Source organism: Nilaparvata lugens, chromosome 3, assembly GCF_014356525.2.
Source record: "Nilaparvata lugens isolate BPH chromosome 3, ASM1435652v1, whole genome shotgun sequence".
NCBI lineage: Eukaryota > Metazoa > Arthropoda > Insecta > Hemiptera > Delphacidae > Nilaparvata > Nilaparvata lugens.
The window spans coordinates 7,322,333-7,341,977 of NC_052506.1; the positions used below are offsets into that span (position 1 = coordinate 7,322,333).

General features: G+C 35.1%; 1 protein-coding gene across 1 annotated transcript; it reads right to left on the reverse strand.

Moving 5' to 3' along the window:
• Positions 1–265: 265 nt before the first annotated feature.
• On the reverse strand, positions 266–1,504 carry LOC120350723. The gene has a single exon (XM_039425451.1). The coding sequence runs from the start codon at positions 1,502–1,504 to the stop codon at positions 266–268; it is 1,239 nt and encodes a 412-aa protein (XP_039281385.1).
• Between the last annotated feature and the right edge of the window lie 18,141 nt (positions 1,505–19,645).

The following is a 19,645-nucleotide window of genomic DNA, read 5'->3' on the forward strand; positions in this document are numbered from 1 at the left end:
CATTGCCTGTCTCAATGTGAAGATCTGGTCCACTGTGCTCCTGCCTTTTCTAAATCCTCCTTGGTAGTCACCAAGCACTGCCTCTGCAAAAGGAGTGAGCCGTTGAAGTAGGATATTTGTGAAGGCTTTATAAGCAATGCTAAGCAAAGAGATTCCTCTATAATTTTCACAAATCATTTTATCCCCTTTTTTAAAGATTGGGCAGATCATGCTTGTCTTCCAATCATCGGGCATTTTCTCCTCTCTCCATACCATCAAAATTAATTCATACATCTCCTCCACTCTTTATCATCTCACTGAGAATGCCATCCTCACCAGGAGCTTTATTGTTCTTTAGAGCTGCTATTGCTCTCTCTAGTTCTTGAATGGTAGGTTCTGCAGTTTCTTCATCTTCCCTGTCAACATTGTGTGGCATTTCAAAACGACGGCTTGGCTGTCCATCTTCTCTCTCATTCAACACCTCCTCGAAATGCTCGGTCCACCTATTCAAGACCATCTCATTACTAACCACATGCCCATTTTTGTCTTTACAGCCGTTCAACCTTGCCTGGAACCCTTTTCTGAACCAGTTCACTTCTTTGTACAATTTTTTACTCTGGTTGGTTTCACTCAATGTTTGTAGGTGTAGAATCTTTTGCTTGATTGCTTCTCTCTTTTTCGACCTTAGAATTGATTTTGCTCTCCTTCTTAATAAATTGTAGTTTGCTCTAGCTCCTCTTGTATCTCTTTGCAACATCTTATTTCTAGCATCGTTCCTTTCCCTAATTGCTTCTTCACACTCCCTATCGAACCATTCCTGATTTCTTGCCATTTTTTCTACCCCTATGGTCTCTTTGGCAGATCTCTCTAGAATGCTCTGTATCCTCTTCCACTGAACATTCACATCCGCTTCTTCCATTTCGCTCTGTCCAAACTTTCTATCTAGATCATTTTGAAATATCTGTCTCTCTCTATCCATCCTCAACTTACTGACATCCCACTTGCACCTTTTCACCCCATTCTCCTTGCGTATATTGGCCAGTCTAAATCGTATTACAGCTCTAACCATGAAGTGGTCAGAGTCGCAGTTTGGTCCTCTCATTGTACGCACATCCAATACACCCGAGGCATGCCTTGCAGATACTAAAACATGATCAATCTGATTCACAATTTCGGTGCCCGGTGCTTTCCATGTTCCCAGGTGTATCCTTTTATGAGGAAAGCAGGTACTCCTGATAATCAATCTGTTGCTCTCTGCAAACTGCGCAACTAGAAACCCATTACTATTGGATTCTTCATGGAGTGAATATTTTCCAGCCACTGACCTAAGGGCACTTTCTCTCCCTACTTGAGCATTCAGATCCCCCAAGACCAGTACCATATCGTGTTGGCTAATCCGTTCTAATTTACTTGTTAACATGTCGTAGAAATCTTCTTTTACCTGCTCATCAGCATCTTCTGTAGGGGCATAGACAGAGACCAACGTTACATTTCTAAATCTTCCCTTCAGTCTGATTATACACATTCTTTCCGATATTGGCTCAAAATTTAGTAATTTTTTTCTCATTTCAGCCGTAATGAAGAAGCCTGTACCGCCGTATCCAGTCCTATCTTCTGTACCACTATACAGCAAAGAGAAGTCTTTTTTATCGATCTGTCCTCTACCTTGCCACCTTATTTCCTGCAAAGCAACTATATCCAAATTGAATTTTGAAATTTCCAATGTTATCTCTTTCATCTTACCAGGCGCCATCATTGTTCTAACATTCCACGTTGCCACTTTCCAAAACGGTTCCAAATCTAATTTATACAACAGTCTAAATGTAGCTAGGTTATATGTCACTTCAACATTCTTCAGTTACACACTCAATTTAAAATTCAAATCACACAAAAATCATTATCAAATTAAAAAAAAACTTCTATATTGAATTAAATGAATTACAAATAGTTGGAAAATTCCAAACTCTGCAAAAACTATGAAATTTCGAGACCGAAAAGACAAACACACTATTAAAATATATTTCTTGATAATTGAATACCTAGTGAATTCTCATTATTGAGATGAAATCTCGTATAAACTCCACATTCTTAGTTGAAATACGATCTGGCAACGTTGTGTAGCTAGAGCGTTGTGATAGCACTATCTGCGTTGTCGAATGATAGACAAGGATAGCAACACCAATATTGATGCAATACTGGCGTTATAACGTGGACCTCACTATAGACTGATGGCAATTAAATTTGAGCAGCAGGTAACAGTGAAAATGACTCACTCAACCGCAATGTGATTTTATGTTAAATGCTACCGATTAATGTATGAATAATATATATTTGGTCGGGGACTCAATGATATTATCAGCTGTAGAAGGAATCAGTGCATGCCCGGCAACAATGCAGGTCGATTTTGCATTCATTATCGAATTGTTGCACTGGGCATCATTTGTCATAACTGGGATTACAAATGCGAGCTCTGAGTTGGACACAATATGGGGGAGAGAGAGAGAGAGAGAGAGTGGAAGCCTGAGAGACAGAGTGAAATAGAGAGTGAAAGAGATTCAGATTCAGATTCAGATTCAGATTCAGGTTCCTTTATTCATGTGTTTAACAAAACATAATTCAACTTACGTTCTAGCGTTGAAATTAAATACCAGTAGCGGTAAAATGACATGGTGAATCATATTAAACTAATGAGTTCTACAATAATATTGAGCAAGAATAATGATGAAAAATGCAAAAGTTAAGGTACTATTGTAATATTTTCACATGAAACGGTGAAGTTTGGACCTTAAGAAGTCCATTCTCAGAGAGGGTATCCCCTTCAGCACTTGACCAGAGTGAAATAGAAAAATAGGAAAACACAGAGACAGTGTGAAATAGAGAGTGAAAGAGAGGGAGAAAGGGAGAGAGAGAGAGAATTGATTGATTGATTAGCTGCCTTTATTAAAACCTAGGAGGGCGAAGTTAGGACGAAGCCGGCCATTTCTCACACTTAACCCTCCAATATAATAATTCTAAGTAGAACTAAAACACTGTACATCTGTGATAGAGAGAGTGTGTGTGTGTGAGAGAGAGAGAGAAGTACCTGAAGAGTGGAAGATTGTATAGGTGTTGCTTTAGAGACAAGGAAAAACAAGGCAGAAAGAGAGCAGCATTGTAAGAGGAAGAGATGGGCTGGGAGAAAGATAGAGAGTAGACTAAGTTCAATACGGGTATTCACAATGTTGTTTTAGCCAGCTTAAGTTCTATTTGATAACTCTGGATTGTGAACGCTTCATCCAAAAAAATCTGGTGTGGCGCACTCACACAACTTTCCTTGCCGTTATGAAAATTGATCACCTGACGCTAGTGTTCCCGCGCATCTCAAGTCCACTATTCAAAGATTTGAGCCAGCTGGTGACAGGGCAATAACGCTGGAGACACACATGAGGTCTGCTATCTCTTCATAGTGAATGATTTAATAGAATCAACAATAATTTGCAATTGAATAATCACATTTTCTCGAATTTGAAGCTTATTTTCAATTTTAGGTGAAAATGTTACTGAACATTAATTGTAGAGATTTTCATGCTTAATCTACTCCACTTGATTTTTTTTTCTCAATTGTATCTGAAGCCTGATAATTGGAAATCTATCTGCATTGATGGGGCGGAGCTCCTGAAATTTTTACAGATATGGGACTTGTGGCAGTTGATAGAGCTTATCGACGACTATTTTAGGTATGAATTTGATCAAAATCGTTGGAGCCGTTTCCGAGAAAATCACGAAAAACCCTGTTTTTGACAACATTTTCGCCATTTTAGCCGCCATCTTGAATTGCATTTGATCGAAATTGTTCTTGTCGGATCCTTATAGTGAAAGGACCTTAAGTTCCAAATTCCGTTAATTGGGAGATGAGATATCGTGTACACAGACGCACATACACTCATACACACACACACACATACACACATACACACACACACATACAGACACACACACACATCCAGTCACCTACAGATATATAAACATCTAAACATATAAAGATATAAACAGAAATTGGTCGTTTAATGATATAGGACATTGTTAAAAGACGATCTGGCAACAGTGCAAAGCGAGAAAGAGATAGCGTTATCCGCTTTGTTAAATGATAGGCAAGGATAGTAATACCATTGTCTATCAAACACTGCCATTATAACGTGAAACTCACTGTAGGTACCTAATTAGTCTGACCTTTAAATGAAACTTCAAACAGTTGAGGCAGTTTCCTCAGAAAAGATTAACTCCAAACTGTCAGAATTTCTCCCAAATAACATCAATGCCTACCATCCAAACAAAGCTGTCAGTTTAAAGTGAATTACGTTCAGTAAAGATATACTTCAAACAGATTGTCATCTATACTATAATAAATTGAAGAACTGGCTTATACCATGGAGAAAAAATCTGGTGTGGTACACTCACACAACTTTCCTTGCTCATATTTGAAACTACGATCAGACTTCTGTCAGTATATCTGTATATATAATTGTTTTCAGAGTACTTTTTCTTTGTGTGAATTGTAAAATTCGTTTATTTTTTTCAGTCGTCATTTTTTTAAAGTCGTTCTACAGATGAAATATCTCGACTATGATTGTGTTCTTTTTATGAACTGCGCTAACCTACCTCATGCACGAGAGGGAGGTTACTAAGTCCATTTCCCAAGGATGGGGTAAACCCTCCATTGGTTTCCCAGAAAGGAGACTTATGCCAGTTGATAGAGCTGATAAATAACTATACAGGGTATGAATTTGAAAAAAAAATCGGTCGTTATTTTTGAGAAAATCGTGAAAAACATGGTTTTTTTAGCAATTATCCGCCATTTTTCTCAAGAATATTAAGGAGCTCCTGCAATTTTCCCAGAAAAAAAAACTCATGTCATTTGATAGGGCTTATGAATAGGGCTTATCTATGGTATGAATTTGAAGAAAATGGTTAACGCCGTTTTCGAGAAAACCGTGAAAAACATGCTTTTTTAGTCACTATCCGCCATTTTTCTCAAGAATATTACGGAGCTCATGGAATTTTCCCAAAAATAAGACTTATGCCAGTTGATAGGGCTTATGGATATCTATCTATGGTATGAATTTGAAGAAAATCGTTGGAGCCGTTTTCGAGAAAACCGTGAAAAACATGGATTTTTAGTCATTATCCGCCATTTTTCTCAAGAATATTACGGAGGACCTGAAATTTTCCCAGAGATGAGACTTATGCCAGTTGATAGGGCTTATAAATAGCTATCCATGGTATAAATTTGAAGAGAATCGTTATAGCCGTTTTTGAGAAAACCGTGAAAAACATGGTTTTTTGTCATTATCCGCCATTTCTCTCAAGAATATTACGGAGCTCCTGAAATTTTCCCAGAGATGAGACTTATGCCAGTTGATAGGGCTTATAAATAGCTATCCATGGTATAAATTTGAAAAAAATCGTTAGAGCCGTTTTCGAGAAAAACGTGAAAAACATGGTTTTTTAGTAATTATCCGCCATCTTGGATTGTATTTTATTGAATTTCTTATTGTCGGATCCTCAAGGTATAAGGACCTTAAGTTTAAAATTTCAAGTCGATCGGTTGATTAGGAATGGAGTTATCGTGTTCACAGACATACACACATACACACACACACACATACACACACACACACACACATACACACACACAGACCAACACCCAAAAATTATGGTTTTGAACTCAAGGGACCTTGAAACGTATAGAAAACATGAAATTAGGGTACCTTAATTTTTTTGGAAAGCAATACTTTCCTTACCTATGGTAATAGGGCAAGGAAAGTAACAACAGCGTAAGTAGATATACCATAGTATAGGGAGTTTATGTCGCAACTTTTACTGTTATCTTAAGCCGATTACTACTGTTTCTACTGTTACTACTGTCGATTTATACTGTTTTGACCGGGTAAAGGTAGACGCACACATATCGTCATCGGACGGACGGCACGCATCGGACGGATCGGATTATTATATTTGATGCATTGTTTTCAATTGGAGTGCGCATACTTATCCGCATCCGTATAGGAATGCGCACTCCAATTGGATACAATGCATCAAATCTAATCCTCCGATCCGTCCGATGCGTGCCGTCCGTCCGATGACGATCTGTGTGAGCCTACATTTAGAGTGTATGAACGGCAAAAAGAATATGAAAGACTACCAGCGTCAAAAAGCTTCACAGGAAAGAACTACGAGGACTATCAGCTTGAGATAACAGTGAAAGTTGCAACGTAAACTCCCTATACCATGGGATATCTACTTATACTATTGTTTCTCTATGCTTATACATTTACAGGATAGGATAATGATGTTTGACACATCATCAAATCTTAAATACTGGACTGATTAACTTGAAATATGCATGATTAATTTAATTAATAATACAGAGGATTAATTATACTTAATTATACATGATTAATTATACTCAATTAACAGAGGATGGTTATAGGTCTATTTTCAATTCTTCAAGATCTTAGTAGGTTAAGTCAGAGAAAACTTCTATAATATTTATAGAATATAATGTTATTGATTTTATGTTATATTTGTATTCTGTGGTCTGAGGAAACTTCTATTATATATTTGTTATATTTGTATTCTGTGGTTAAGTTTTCAGTTTGTCAGGTTTTAAAATGTACCCTTGCAGTGGACGGGTTACATGCTAGTCACTCCTAAAACATAAATACTCCCCATCTAAACAGAGCTGACAATTTGAAGTGAATTACACTGTAGAATGAGACTTGAAAGGAGCAGAAATGGTGACTAAGAGAACATTCAGCCGCTCTTAAACACGTTGAGTTATTGTCATTACAGTGCTAGAAGCGAAAGTGTAGAACAGTTTGCGAGCAAGGTGCCTCTCCTCAACTACCTCGGCTCGTCTTTGAACGGGTAATGTGTTCGCTTCGCTATAAGAAATTCAATTCCATGCAGACATTGCCTGTTTACCGCTGGTTCCAGCTGGCGTGTAGGCCTAAGTGGGGAGTGAAAAAAACATTCTGCTAAAATGGTGGGTCGGGGAAACTCAGGGCTCTAGGCTCAGTGACCGGCCCGGACAACCTTTGAAGCGGACGACGAAAAACAAGATGTCGTTCCTCTATTCATACCTTGAACGTAAGCCTTTGTCGACAAACGGTACTTGCAGCTTTAGTCTTAATCTAGCAGCAACAATATATCAGACATCATCGAAGGCAGAGTCGGCTGAAGATCAAGGGTATTTTTTTGTAAAAATCCAATTCTGTTCATAGAAGAAAGAATATTAGCAAAGAAAAATTGGAATTGACTCATTCAAGAGACTAACAGGAGTTGAAAGTATCACCTGGGAAAATGTTAGCAAAATCGATATGGAAGGAATACCCTGAACAAGTTCTATAAAAACCAGGTCAAGACACCCGTGCTCCTTATGAAGTGGACATTTTGTGGGATTTTTATGACGGCACATTTCAAATCCAATCAGATTCAATTTCCCCGTAACAAATACATGCATTATACATTTTAAAAGCAATATTCTGATTCAAATGATATGTAAATTCAGGTTTTGGATTTTTTAATAATGTAATTTCAACAATAAATGGTTCAAGAATTTATTGAAAAAAATTCAAATAACACATCATGTTGTTTAATCTATAATGGTAACAGCTGATGAATTTGAAAATTGGTGAACTTGAACCCAAGAAATGGCGTTTTTGCAAGGATCGTGTCTTTATTTATAGACCTGTATTTATAGACCTTGAACCTGAACAAAGTCTTAACAAAATTCCATATCAATTTTCATGAAATTTATCCAGAGCTTCCAAGTGCCTCAGTATAAACGGATCAATATCAATGTTCAATAGCAGGTGTTCAGTTGCGGAGGTTTTGGTTTTTCAATTTTTGACCATCTTAAAATTTTTGAAATTTCGTGTTATTAGCCCGTGAGTGCATATACATATTACCATAGCCACCTCTAATACAGGTGGCTATGACATTACTCATATGTGCATATTTGCAGAGTGAATGGAATGATCCCTGTTCTACAACTCTTGTGAAAAAATATGGTGTGGCGCACTCACACAACTTTCCTTGCCGTTATGAAAATTGATCACCTGACGCTAGTGTTACCGCTCATCTCGAGTCTACTATTTGAGCCAGCTGGTGACAGGGCAATAACGCTGGAGACACACATGAGGTCTGCTATATCTTCATAGTGGATGATTTAATAGAATCAACAATAATTTGCAATTGATTAATCACATTTTCTCGAATTTAAAGCTTATTTTCAACTTTAGTTGAAAATGTTACTGAACATTAATTGTAGAGATTTTCATGCTCAATCTACTCAACTTGATTTTTTTTGTTTGAATTGTATCTGAAGGCTGATAATTTGGAATCTGAAATCGAACTTTGCATTGATGGGCAGAGCTCCTGAAATTTTTACAGGTATGGGACTTGTGGCAGTTGATGGAGCTTATCTATGACTATTTTAGGTATAAATTTAATCAAAATCGTTGGAGCCGTTTTCGAGAAAATCGCGGAATACCCTTTTTTGACAACATTTTACACACACACACACACACACACATACAGACCAATACCCAAAAACCACTTTTTTGGACTCGGGGTTTAGAAATTGGGGTACCTTAATTTTTTTCGGAAAGCAATACTTTCCTTACCTATTGTAATAGGGCAAGGAAAGTAAAAATAAAAACTAAAGATAAAATAGAGAAGTAGTAAAGGTGATATTGTGATATTATCTATAATAAATGAAAGGGTTAATTGTCCGTATTGATTACTAAGTAGCTTATAAATGTCCATATTATAGTTAATTGTCCTAACTGTTCAACTACAGATTTATACAAAGAACTAGATACTAGTGTCGGTTGTTACAAGCATTAACAATCTCTGGTGAACTATAACTTAAAGTAAAAAGCAGCAGTATTCATATTTAAAGTCGAGCGCTGCTATTGGTGGAAGCCGTTACCTATCAAGGTGAACGTCAGTGATTGGTCTAGGGTGAACAAGCCCCACCTCGATTAGCGGTTTAGACAAAACAAAATGGCGATTCAAACAGCAAACACAGTAATGAAAGACTTTCTACCCTATGGCCCGGTCGCACAAAAGCCGGTTAAATTTTAACCGTGATTAAGTTCACGAGAACCAATCAGAGAAGGCGTTTTTTGAAAAGACGGCTTCTCTGATTGTTTTTCGTGGAATTAATCACATTTGAAATTTAACCGGCTTTTGTGCAACCGGCACTATGTGAAACAAGACTAAGGCGTTGCACCCTTCAGTCCGCTGAACCTGGTCGTAGGTTCGGATCCCGCAGGAATGTAAGGACGGTAGATCATCTCATCAAATCACCCTCGCACTAATCATCACTCACGCACAAGCCGAAAGCAAATGTGAGTATCATCCGCAATGAAAAATACAATCTTTATTATTTTATTGATTCATACAGTAAGTGAATCATCAAAAATGATAGAGAGAGAAAAAATAAGGTAACCTTGTGCTTTTTGTGTAGTTGAGAAGTTGTTATTGTGGAAATTATTCCTATTGGATTTTTGAAAAATTAACAATTTCTTAGCCTTTATATTCAACCTTGACAAAGTAAGGTTATAAAACAATGTGCTATTCCTCTCTCAAATTTAAATAAGGTTACACATAGTCCGGAATAGGTTAAGAATTGTAGTTGTTCACTTCATAGAAGTTTCAGTTCTTGATTACTTTCATAAATTAGATTTTCAAATTTAGATGCTTCAAGACCAAACATAGAAGATAAAATTCAAATGAACATTTATTTTTTAGTCTTGTTACCCAGTTTTTAATTTATTCATGAAACGGGAATTCAGTTGTGATAGAAATGTATAGTTGTTATATACAAGAGAAATATGATATTGTATTACTCATTTCTTAGTAACTTAGAATTATCAAATTGTAACCTATTTTGGACTATGTGTAGCCTTATCTAAATCTGGGGGTTGAATAGCACAAGGTTACCTTATTTTTTCTCTCCCTATCATTTTGATGATGTACTTATTATATGAATTAATAAAGAAATAAATATGCTTAGCATGTCAATCCATTGAATTTATACATGCTTACACTCTTTCATCATCAAGATCATCTTCGGATGAGACGTAAATTATAAATACATCGCCAAACAAATCAACAGAGCCACTTTAATTTTTTATCAGCTTCATTTATCTGCCACAGATTCGATTCCGTTACCACAATTCAATAACAAAAAAATTGCCACTGCTCCCAAAATGAATAACCAATATCGTGTAACACTTCGGGTGAGAGTGCAACAGAAAGAGAGAGCAAGTGATAGAGCGAGAGATAATTCTGTGTGTGTTTGTGATAGAGAGAGAGTGAGTGTGTGTGTGTGAGAGAGAGAGAGAGAGTAAGCCACCCAACCTGTTGAATTCAAAACGATTGTATTCGGTCCTATGAGTGTTTTCTGTAATAAATATTCCGATAGTCCACCGCAGATGTATGCAGAATTGATGAGTTTGGAATATCGCGAATATCTAATATGAAATTTCAATTAATGCAATTCAGTTAGTTATTGGTGATTTGAACCAAAAGCCTCTATTCCAAATCAATCGTTTTTGCAATATTGCAATTCGATCAGCTAAAATAACATTGACAATATTGATAGTTATAATAAACTATTCTCTTTGTGATATCTATGGAACAGTATTATTTCAATCCATTCCCACATAACTGACCGAGCGAAGTGAGGTCTAAGATTCAAATCGACGGTTTGGAATTTCTCTTAATGATTATGTCTTATGAGTGTGTTTTAATTATATGTTATGAGATAAGTATATTTTTATGTTTATAATTTATTGCAATGATTTCCCGATTGTAATAATTATGATTCAATCTATCATTGACATTTGTAATGCAATTGATGTTCTCAATTTATTAGCTATTGCAATAAAGTATTTTGACTTTTGACTTTATATGATTATATGTTTTTATGTTGCGCATTTACGGCAAAACGCGGTAATAGATTTTAATAAAATTAGTAGAATTGATGGTGATGTTGTGAAATCTCTTCATAATAAGAAAACAAAGATATTTTTAGTGAAATTTGACAATATCTTTGTTTTCTTATTGTAATAGATTTTCATGAAATTTGACAGGTATGTTCCTTTTTAAATTGCGCGTCGACGTATATACAAGGTTTTTGGAAATTTTGCATTTCAAGGATAATATAAAAGGAAAAAGGAGCCTCCTTCATACGCCAATATTACCGTAAAAATCAGACTATAGAATTATTCATCATAAATCAGCTGTCTAGTGGACTATAATACTACCCGTTCAAAAACATCGAACATCTTGAAAATGTATCTTTCCATCAACGTTAGTAGACAGTTGACTATAATACTACCCGTTCAAAAACATCGAACATCTTGAAAATTTATTGTATCTTTCCATTAACGTTGTAGACAGTTGCAGCCAGACCTGACACTCACATTCCGGGACGACACGTCACGGTACGATAGGACAGAAAGCTCTATAATCTATATATTATTTATTTAGGACTTTTTCTTGACATTTTAAATTGATAAATTATTTATTAATTTTTGAGAAAACATAACAACAGGTCAATGTAACTTACTGAGCGCGAGGTCTACTGTTCACAGAACTACTAGTATTTTAGTGATTCAGTCTATTAGTGATTCAGACTGTCAGTGAGATCGTTCTGAGGGATCGAAAGCAGGAGGAACAACAATATTTGGATAATACAATAATTTATTTATTTATTTATTTATTCATAAGGTTAGCAAAAAAAAATACAAGAATCGGAAAAGAAAAAACAGCCTATTGCCTAAAACTTCTTCAATTTCCTAATTTAGTTTTAAATTGTCCAAATATTATAGGCTATGTCCATTCAAATTTCTACACCAAATCACAATCTAAAATATAAATTAGAATAAAACAAACAATTTTAAATTTGGATGGATTAATAATAGAAGTTTCTTAAAAACATGAGACAAACTATAAATTCACAAAATAAAGAATAAAAACACTTAAATTTTGAGCTCGAAAATATCACATTCACCATAGCTATATGAATAAAGAATCAACTCTAGCCTAATATGGATAGAACTAGCGTTTGTTGTACTACAATCAAATCAGTTATTACATAACAATATATTTCATGCTATAGGCCTACCTGTCATTGAATCATTGAAGAGGAAATATTATGAAATAGTGAATTCTAATTCATCCTCTACAAAAAATTTCAATAAACAACTCACATTTTAACGAATAATGTGTCACATCGAGTCCTCGATTTACTCAGACTTATTATTCCACTTATTCCAGAGTCCACTTATTCAGACTTATTATTGATCGATCTTTTTCAATAGGTACTTAATTTACCGAGGATGGTTATAGGCCTATTTTCAATTTTTTAAGATCTCAGTAGGTCAAGTTCTTATTTGTTTCTATTCCTAGATGATCCATTTGATTCCTAGATATGAGAAGATGCCTAGAGATCTCATCATTCTGGCAAATATACAATTTTATAATAATTGCTGAGTGGCTGGAGCACAGTGTTGAAATGTTCTAGTGTAATGTAAAAATTACTAAAAGGTTCAAATAGGGTTGTAGTAGTAAAGAGTAAGTACAGAGGTTTTTATTCGGCTATGACAAGTTGGAGCCAATAGAGAGAGAGAGAGATTTTCACTTTTTGTGTAGTTGAGAAGTTGATATTGTGGTGATTATTCATATTAAATGAAAAAGACTAAGAAATTGTCAAAAACCACAGATTTATTGATACTTAGGAAGACCGGTCTCCGTTATTACACCATTGTCAATCTCTGATAAACTCTGATTTTGATAAATATGCCTTTATTTGGGCGGAGTTGGGACTCCAGGTCCTCTCTCCCACACAACCCTTCACGTGAAAAAAAGAGTGTGTGTGAGATTGATTGATTGATTGAGTACTTTATTTATGTAGATTACAATATATACTGGCTTATACACTTATATACAATAGCTTACAATACAGCAAAATTATAGATGAATTTACATAATATAGACTAAGAGAATAACTATTGAACTGTATAATGATATGAAAAAGTAATTTGTAATATAATAACTATAGATAATTATATTGTTATGCATCTACATAAATTGGCGGAGCTTTGGACATATCAATGTCCATTCTTCGGAAAGAATATTAAAAATATCCTCCCCACTAACTCTCTACCAAAACGTTAATTTAATTAATTAAACTAAGGATTTATTTATTAATGTAAATTTTGTAAAAGTTTTAATTAATATAAATATTCACGAGAAATAAAAACAGAAAATTGATAGAGTAAAATAATTATATAGGTGGATAAGTTCAATTATTGATAAATACAATGAAGTAGGCTGAAAGTAGCTCAGGGTAATCAACTTCCAGTAATATACAGCAGTATGCAGTGGATAATTGAAATAACATGATTTTTCATAATATATATATATATATATAATATATATATATATATATAATTAATTCTATAACAGGTTTAAAGGTTTGTATTTGTGTGATGGGTGGGGGATGGACGGATGGGGGACTGATGGTGATGAGAGGAAGAGAGTGAATGTGTATGTGAGAGAGAACAAGTGTATGTGTGAAAGAGAGAGAGTGAATGATTTATCGCCATCAATTGCAGAGAGCAGTGTAACACCGTCAAAAGGCTTGCACTCGTTTGCAGTCACGCGGACCGACAGCACTATTCCCGCCAGCAGCTTATAATTCTTATCGGTTTGCATCTACACAGTGCACAGTTCTGCAAATGCAATAAATTCACAATTTGATCCACAGTTTGAGGCTGCGGCGGTGTTTGTGCAAATAAATTTCGCGCGTAGATATTATTTGCAGAGGGAAAAGCGGCGTAGGGTTGGCACCCCTGCACTGGTAGGGTGGGGGGTGGTGGCAGCCGGCATGCGTGAGCGTGTTCCGACTTGAGCTTCAGTCGAGTCGTGACCGTGTCGTGTGCGGGTTGTGTCGTGCGTGAGCCGTGCGTGGTCAGTGTCACACAATCACAACAACATGAATCCTAAACTGAAAAGTTGTCAGTTTTTGAAGTATCCTGTCGAAAATATCGCTTCACCTTGAAAACCAGCCACCATCTGTGTGTAACAATATTATCACTACTGAAAAATTACAAATTCTAAAAAACACAACATAATCGTGAGTGGAAACAATTTCTGTTCGGTTGTGACGTGCTCTAACAACAAGTGATACAGTGTCATAAATTTTCATTTTTACTGTTAACAAATTTTTGGGGTTGTCAGTAGCCTACTTCATATTCAAAGTTCTCGTGTAGTATGCCAATCATAACCACACCCAGTTGTTCGAATCTCATTTCACATGGAACCAAGGATTACCATGGCGCTGTACACTTCTAGAAATTAAGGTGAGTCAACTTCTCATGAAAAACGCATTAAAAGTTGCTAGGTTTGCGTGGTTGCCTTCAGTCAGTTTTGAGTCTAGAGACCTGTTATGAATCAAGTTTAGTCCCTTGCAGCTACAAGATGTTAGGCTTTTGTTGAAGTTCTCTTTCATGGGATACCATCAACCCATATACTTTTCTATGACTTTCTCCATAGAATCTAGGAAATCTGAGAAAAATCACTTTTAGCAAAGCTTGAGAGAAGTGAATCCGTTCCAATTATTCATTGATAAATCTATAATAAAGTAAAGAACTGGCTCATACAGGTACGGGATAGAAATTCACGAAAGACGCACTGTCACGTCTGAACTACTGGACTGATTATCTAGAAATTTTGCATATAGATTCTTAATTTACCGTGGTTGGTTATAGGCCTATTTTAAATTCGGGAAAAGTACTCTGAAAACAATTATATATATAGGCTACATATACAGAAGTCTGATCGTAGTTTCAAATATGTTGCCGCCAATCGTCAAAGTTTTCAGTTTATAAAGTTTTAAATCAGACCCATGCGTAGCACGGGTCACCTGCTAGTCTATAATCTGTAGTCTACTAGAGTTGTCTATTATGAGAGGAAAGAACTGGTTTATGCACGTAAGAGATAGGAAATTCACGAAAGATGCATTATCAAGTCTGAACTACTGGACTGATTAACTTGCAATAATCTGACATGAAGAATTTCAATATACCGAGAATGGTTACATGCCTATTTCAAATTTTTCAAGATCTTAGTAGGTCAAGTTTTCAGTTTGTAATTATTATTGAACGAAAATCCTAAATAAATGCTGCAAATCACCCCGAAGACCTCTGCTACTGCAGACATTGACAACAGGGATAACAGCTAGATGGAAATTCGATGAGAACTACTATCCAAAAATTAGTTGCCAGCCCGGGAATCGAACCCGGTACCTCCCAATTGCTAGTCAGAAATGCCATCAGTTTGTCAAGTTCTCAAATGGACCCTTGCCGAACACTGGTTACGGTACTTGCTAGTTTTAAATTATTGAAAATACGATATGATAGATTGCTGAGAGCTGTATCCTGCTGAATGCCCTGACCTAAACCATGAATTTTAAAGTCTTATGTCCTCAGTATTTTGGTGTATATTGATATTTATTTCAAGAATTTTGGTTCTAAATTTATTTATAAGGTTAGCAAAAAAAAAAAGATACAAGAATCGGAAAAGAAAAAACAGGCTATTGCCTAAAACTTCTTCAATTTCCTAATTTAGTTTTAAATTGTCCAAATATTATAGGTTATGTCCATTCAAATTTTCACACCAAATCACAATCTAAAATATAAATTTGAATAAAACAAACAATTTTAAATTTGGATGGATTAATAATAAAAGTTACTTAAAAACATGAAACAAACTATAAATTCACAAAATAAAGAATAAAAACACTTAAATTTTGAGCTCGAAAATATCAAATTCACCGTAGCTTATTAATTCTTAAATAATTTTTCTTGAAATAAGATTTTCAAATACATCAAAATATTGGCGATATGCCTTATCCATACAATGCCCTTGTATTACAATAAACAGGAGATAGCATAAGCTACGCTATGAAGATGATAGCCTTGCTATCCCTTCTTTATGGTATTACTCTTTAGAAGTGTTTCCAGCACGAAATTCGCTACCAGTCTTACAAGGGAAAATTAATATCTATGTGTTATATAATTTATATAATATAATACAGTCGTGAATTGACTCTCAGGGTTTGAAATTCTGACTCAGATTTGAGAAAATTCAAGATATAATACTGCTAGACAATGAATTGATGTCTGATCAGTAGTTTTGTCGTTTGGAGGGTATTTTCAAAGGCTAGTTATCTGATTTTTACAAAAATTTGGATTTAAAAAAATTATAAATGTTTGTTTTGTTGGGGACATTCATGGAATAAAAATAGAACAAATGAGAAGACTTTCAGAATGATTTATTGATACATTCATAATGGCTCAGAAAATAGTTGAAGAAAGCAATAAATGGGGATAATACTATTTAAGGAAAAATAGAAATTCTCATTATGTGAAAAAAATAGTCTAAAAGTTCCCAAAGATATCTCAAAGATTTATTGATACATTCATCATGGCTGAGAAAATGGTTGAAGAAAGCAATAAATTGGGATAAATACTATTGAATGAAAAATAGGAACTATTATCATAAAAATAAAAAAAATTGTCTAAGAGTTTTTGAAAACTCTTAGAACTCAAAATATTAATCTTGCTCAGAAGAAATGCTCAATAGGACTCTTATATTCACTTTTCTACTGTTACCTCTAAAAAAATGGTCATTTTCCAGCTTGCTGACGGGAATTCTCGCAAGAATTGTTTTATTTTGTTCAACTTCACAGACACTCAAGTCCAGTATCAAGTGAGCCTCACTTTTGAAATACAAATTATCACATTCCTGTTCAGCCATTACTTCAAAAAAAGCTTCAAACTTCATCAGGTCCTTGTAATCAAGACGTTTATCCATAATACAAGGTTTTCGCAATATTTGAAAACAGATGTTTCCACTGATTTCTGTGCAGATAATTGCCATAGCTCCATTATGACCAAATAAATCATGAGGAATTAGATATTCACTACTTATAAATTTGAGTTCGTGAAGGTTAACTTCAAAATCGAATTCAAATTGTCGGTTCAATGAATAAGTGAGCGTACGACGTTTTCGGTCAGAAGAAAGATATTCAGGCATTGGTTTCGAATTGAAAACCATCAGATTGAGTGCAATTGCATACTTCTCATCTTTTGTGAGCAACGGAGACTTTTCAACACTGGAAACATACTCATCATAACTCAACGTCAAAAACCTGATGTGTCTCTTTAGGTTATTGAAGCTTGTTTCCACATCCTTGATTCCTTTGCGTTTAGCTTCAGCTAGAGCCCATTTTTCAAAAAAATTAAAAACTTCCAGCTCGGACGCTAATGACAAAGCAGGTGATTTCAAGATGAACTCGATCGTTTCTTGACAAGCTGATAGAAAATATTCACTTCCCAGTACTTCTCTATGTGTTTGGTTCTTAATTACTTCGAAACATGAACTACATAGCTCATCAAATTCTAGAATGTTCTGGATCTTGCAATGTTCATAAAACTCCAATACTTCACATGGAGGAATTCCATTTTTTTCAATGAATGCAATACACGCACTACTAAGCGCCGGAATCACGTATTTCAGAGCTGCGGTATAGGTGTAAAGAGCGTGGATACTTGATTTAAAATCCACATAACCGGTGTAAATAAATTGTTTCATACCTTGGAAAGCATCAAGATCCAGTTCATGAATTCTAACAGCTTCATTGGTTTTGATATTACCGTAAATATATCTCTGAAAACCTTGCTTGCGGCAGAAAACAGGAACTTGTGTCCTTTCACTACTGCATTCTGAGGACCGATAATAAATTCACAATCACATTCAATGCCTTCAGTTTCATCTTTCTCCAAGCTAAGAAAACGGTTGTTGAATTGCTTGGATAAATCAAATTCTGCTATCTTGGAACTCATTCCAATGTGCTTCACAAAAAATAATTAACCACTGTAAAATTCTCAATAATTGTCTTCTATGAACACCACACACAATTTCTGTCCAGTTTCAGTGACTGTAGAATGATATGAGATCAGGAAGAGTAAAGTTTTCAACTTTTAAGTAACTTTTAAGTTTTGAGTCTGAAGATTGAGAAGCACAGTTGAGGAGTACTAGACCTGGTCAGAGTCTTGGAGTCCAAAGTTCTCAGTTTCAACTCATAAGAATTAATTAATAATTCGATCAAATAGGATAAATATTATTTTCTGTTAGACGTTGAATAAAACTGAAGATATCACAAGATGAAAAGCGTTGTTAGGAATAACATCACATCAGAGTTTCATCAGTAATAGAAACAGCTGAGAACTATTGATCTGCCCTCTATTGAATTATCATCAGCACATCATGGGAAAATAACTAGAATGCGTTTTCCATTAGTAAGCAAGATGAAAGATGAATACAAAATTCAAATTAAAGATGATTGAAATGAGATAATGATAATAATTAAGATGATGTGAAATACTATCCTCTCAAGCATTAAAAGTATAATTGACCGAGCGAAGTGAGGTCTAATATTCAAGTCGACGGTTTGGCATTTCTCTTAATGTTGAAATGTTCATGTTTATATGTTGCGCATTTACGGCGAAACGCGGTAATAGATTTCCATGAAATTTGACAGGTATGTATGTACCTTTTTCAATTGCGCGTCGACGTATATACAAGGTTTTTTGGAAATTTTGCATTTCAAGGATAATATAAAAGGAAAAAGGAGCCTCCTTCATAAATGCCAATATCAGAATAAAAATCAGACTATAGAAATATTCATCATAAATAAGCTGACAAGTGATTACACAGATGTGTGGAGAAGCCAGTCTATTGCTGTATTTCTATAGGGTCTATAGTCTCAATCAGGTACTTGTGGATGAGAATACTGCGTAAGGTGTACTGTTCACAGAACTACTAGTTAGAACAAATAAAGAATTTTTGTATAACAAAACACTGCAAAATTGAAAGAAAAAGAAAATTTAAAAATCTGGTGTGGCGCACTCACACAATTTTCCTTGCCGTAAGAGAATTGATCAACTGACGCTAGTGTTCACGCGCATCTCAAGTCTACTATTCAAAGATCTGAGCCAGTTGGTGACAGGACAATAACGCTGGAGACACACGAAGTTCGCTATCTCTCCATAGTGAATAATTTAATAGAATCAACAGTTGCCAACAGTTTTCAATTCAATAAATCACATTTTCTCGAATTTTCTAGCTTATTTTCAATTTTAGGTGAAAATGTTACTGAACATTGAATGTAGAGATTTTCTTGCTCAATCTTTTCCACTTAGAATGTTTTGTTTCAATTGTATCTGAAGCCTGATATGTAGCATGACCTTGAAACGTATAGAAATTTGGAAATTGAGGTACTTTAATTTTTTTCGGAAAGCAATACTTTCCTGGTGATAGGGCAAGGAAAGTGAAAACCAAATTAAGGAGAATAACCTATTTAATTCACACGGAACATATAACTGAGTCGATCAATTATAACGATCATATTAATAGTCTTCACTGTTGTAATACCAGACTAACCATATAACATTCTTATCATAACATAGGCTATAATTTCATAATTAAATGAATTCACTTACGCCCATTTATCTAGTTCTATTCAGAATGTTGTGTCCTTCAG

Bases quoted from the DNA above. Each gene is read 5' to 3' on its own strand.
- LOC120350723 (XM_039425451.1), bottom strand. From the start codon at position 1,504: ATGTGTATAATCAGACTGAAGGGAAGATTTAGAAATGTAACGTTGGTC.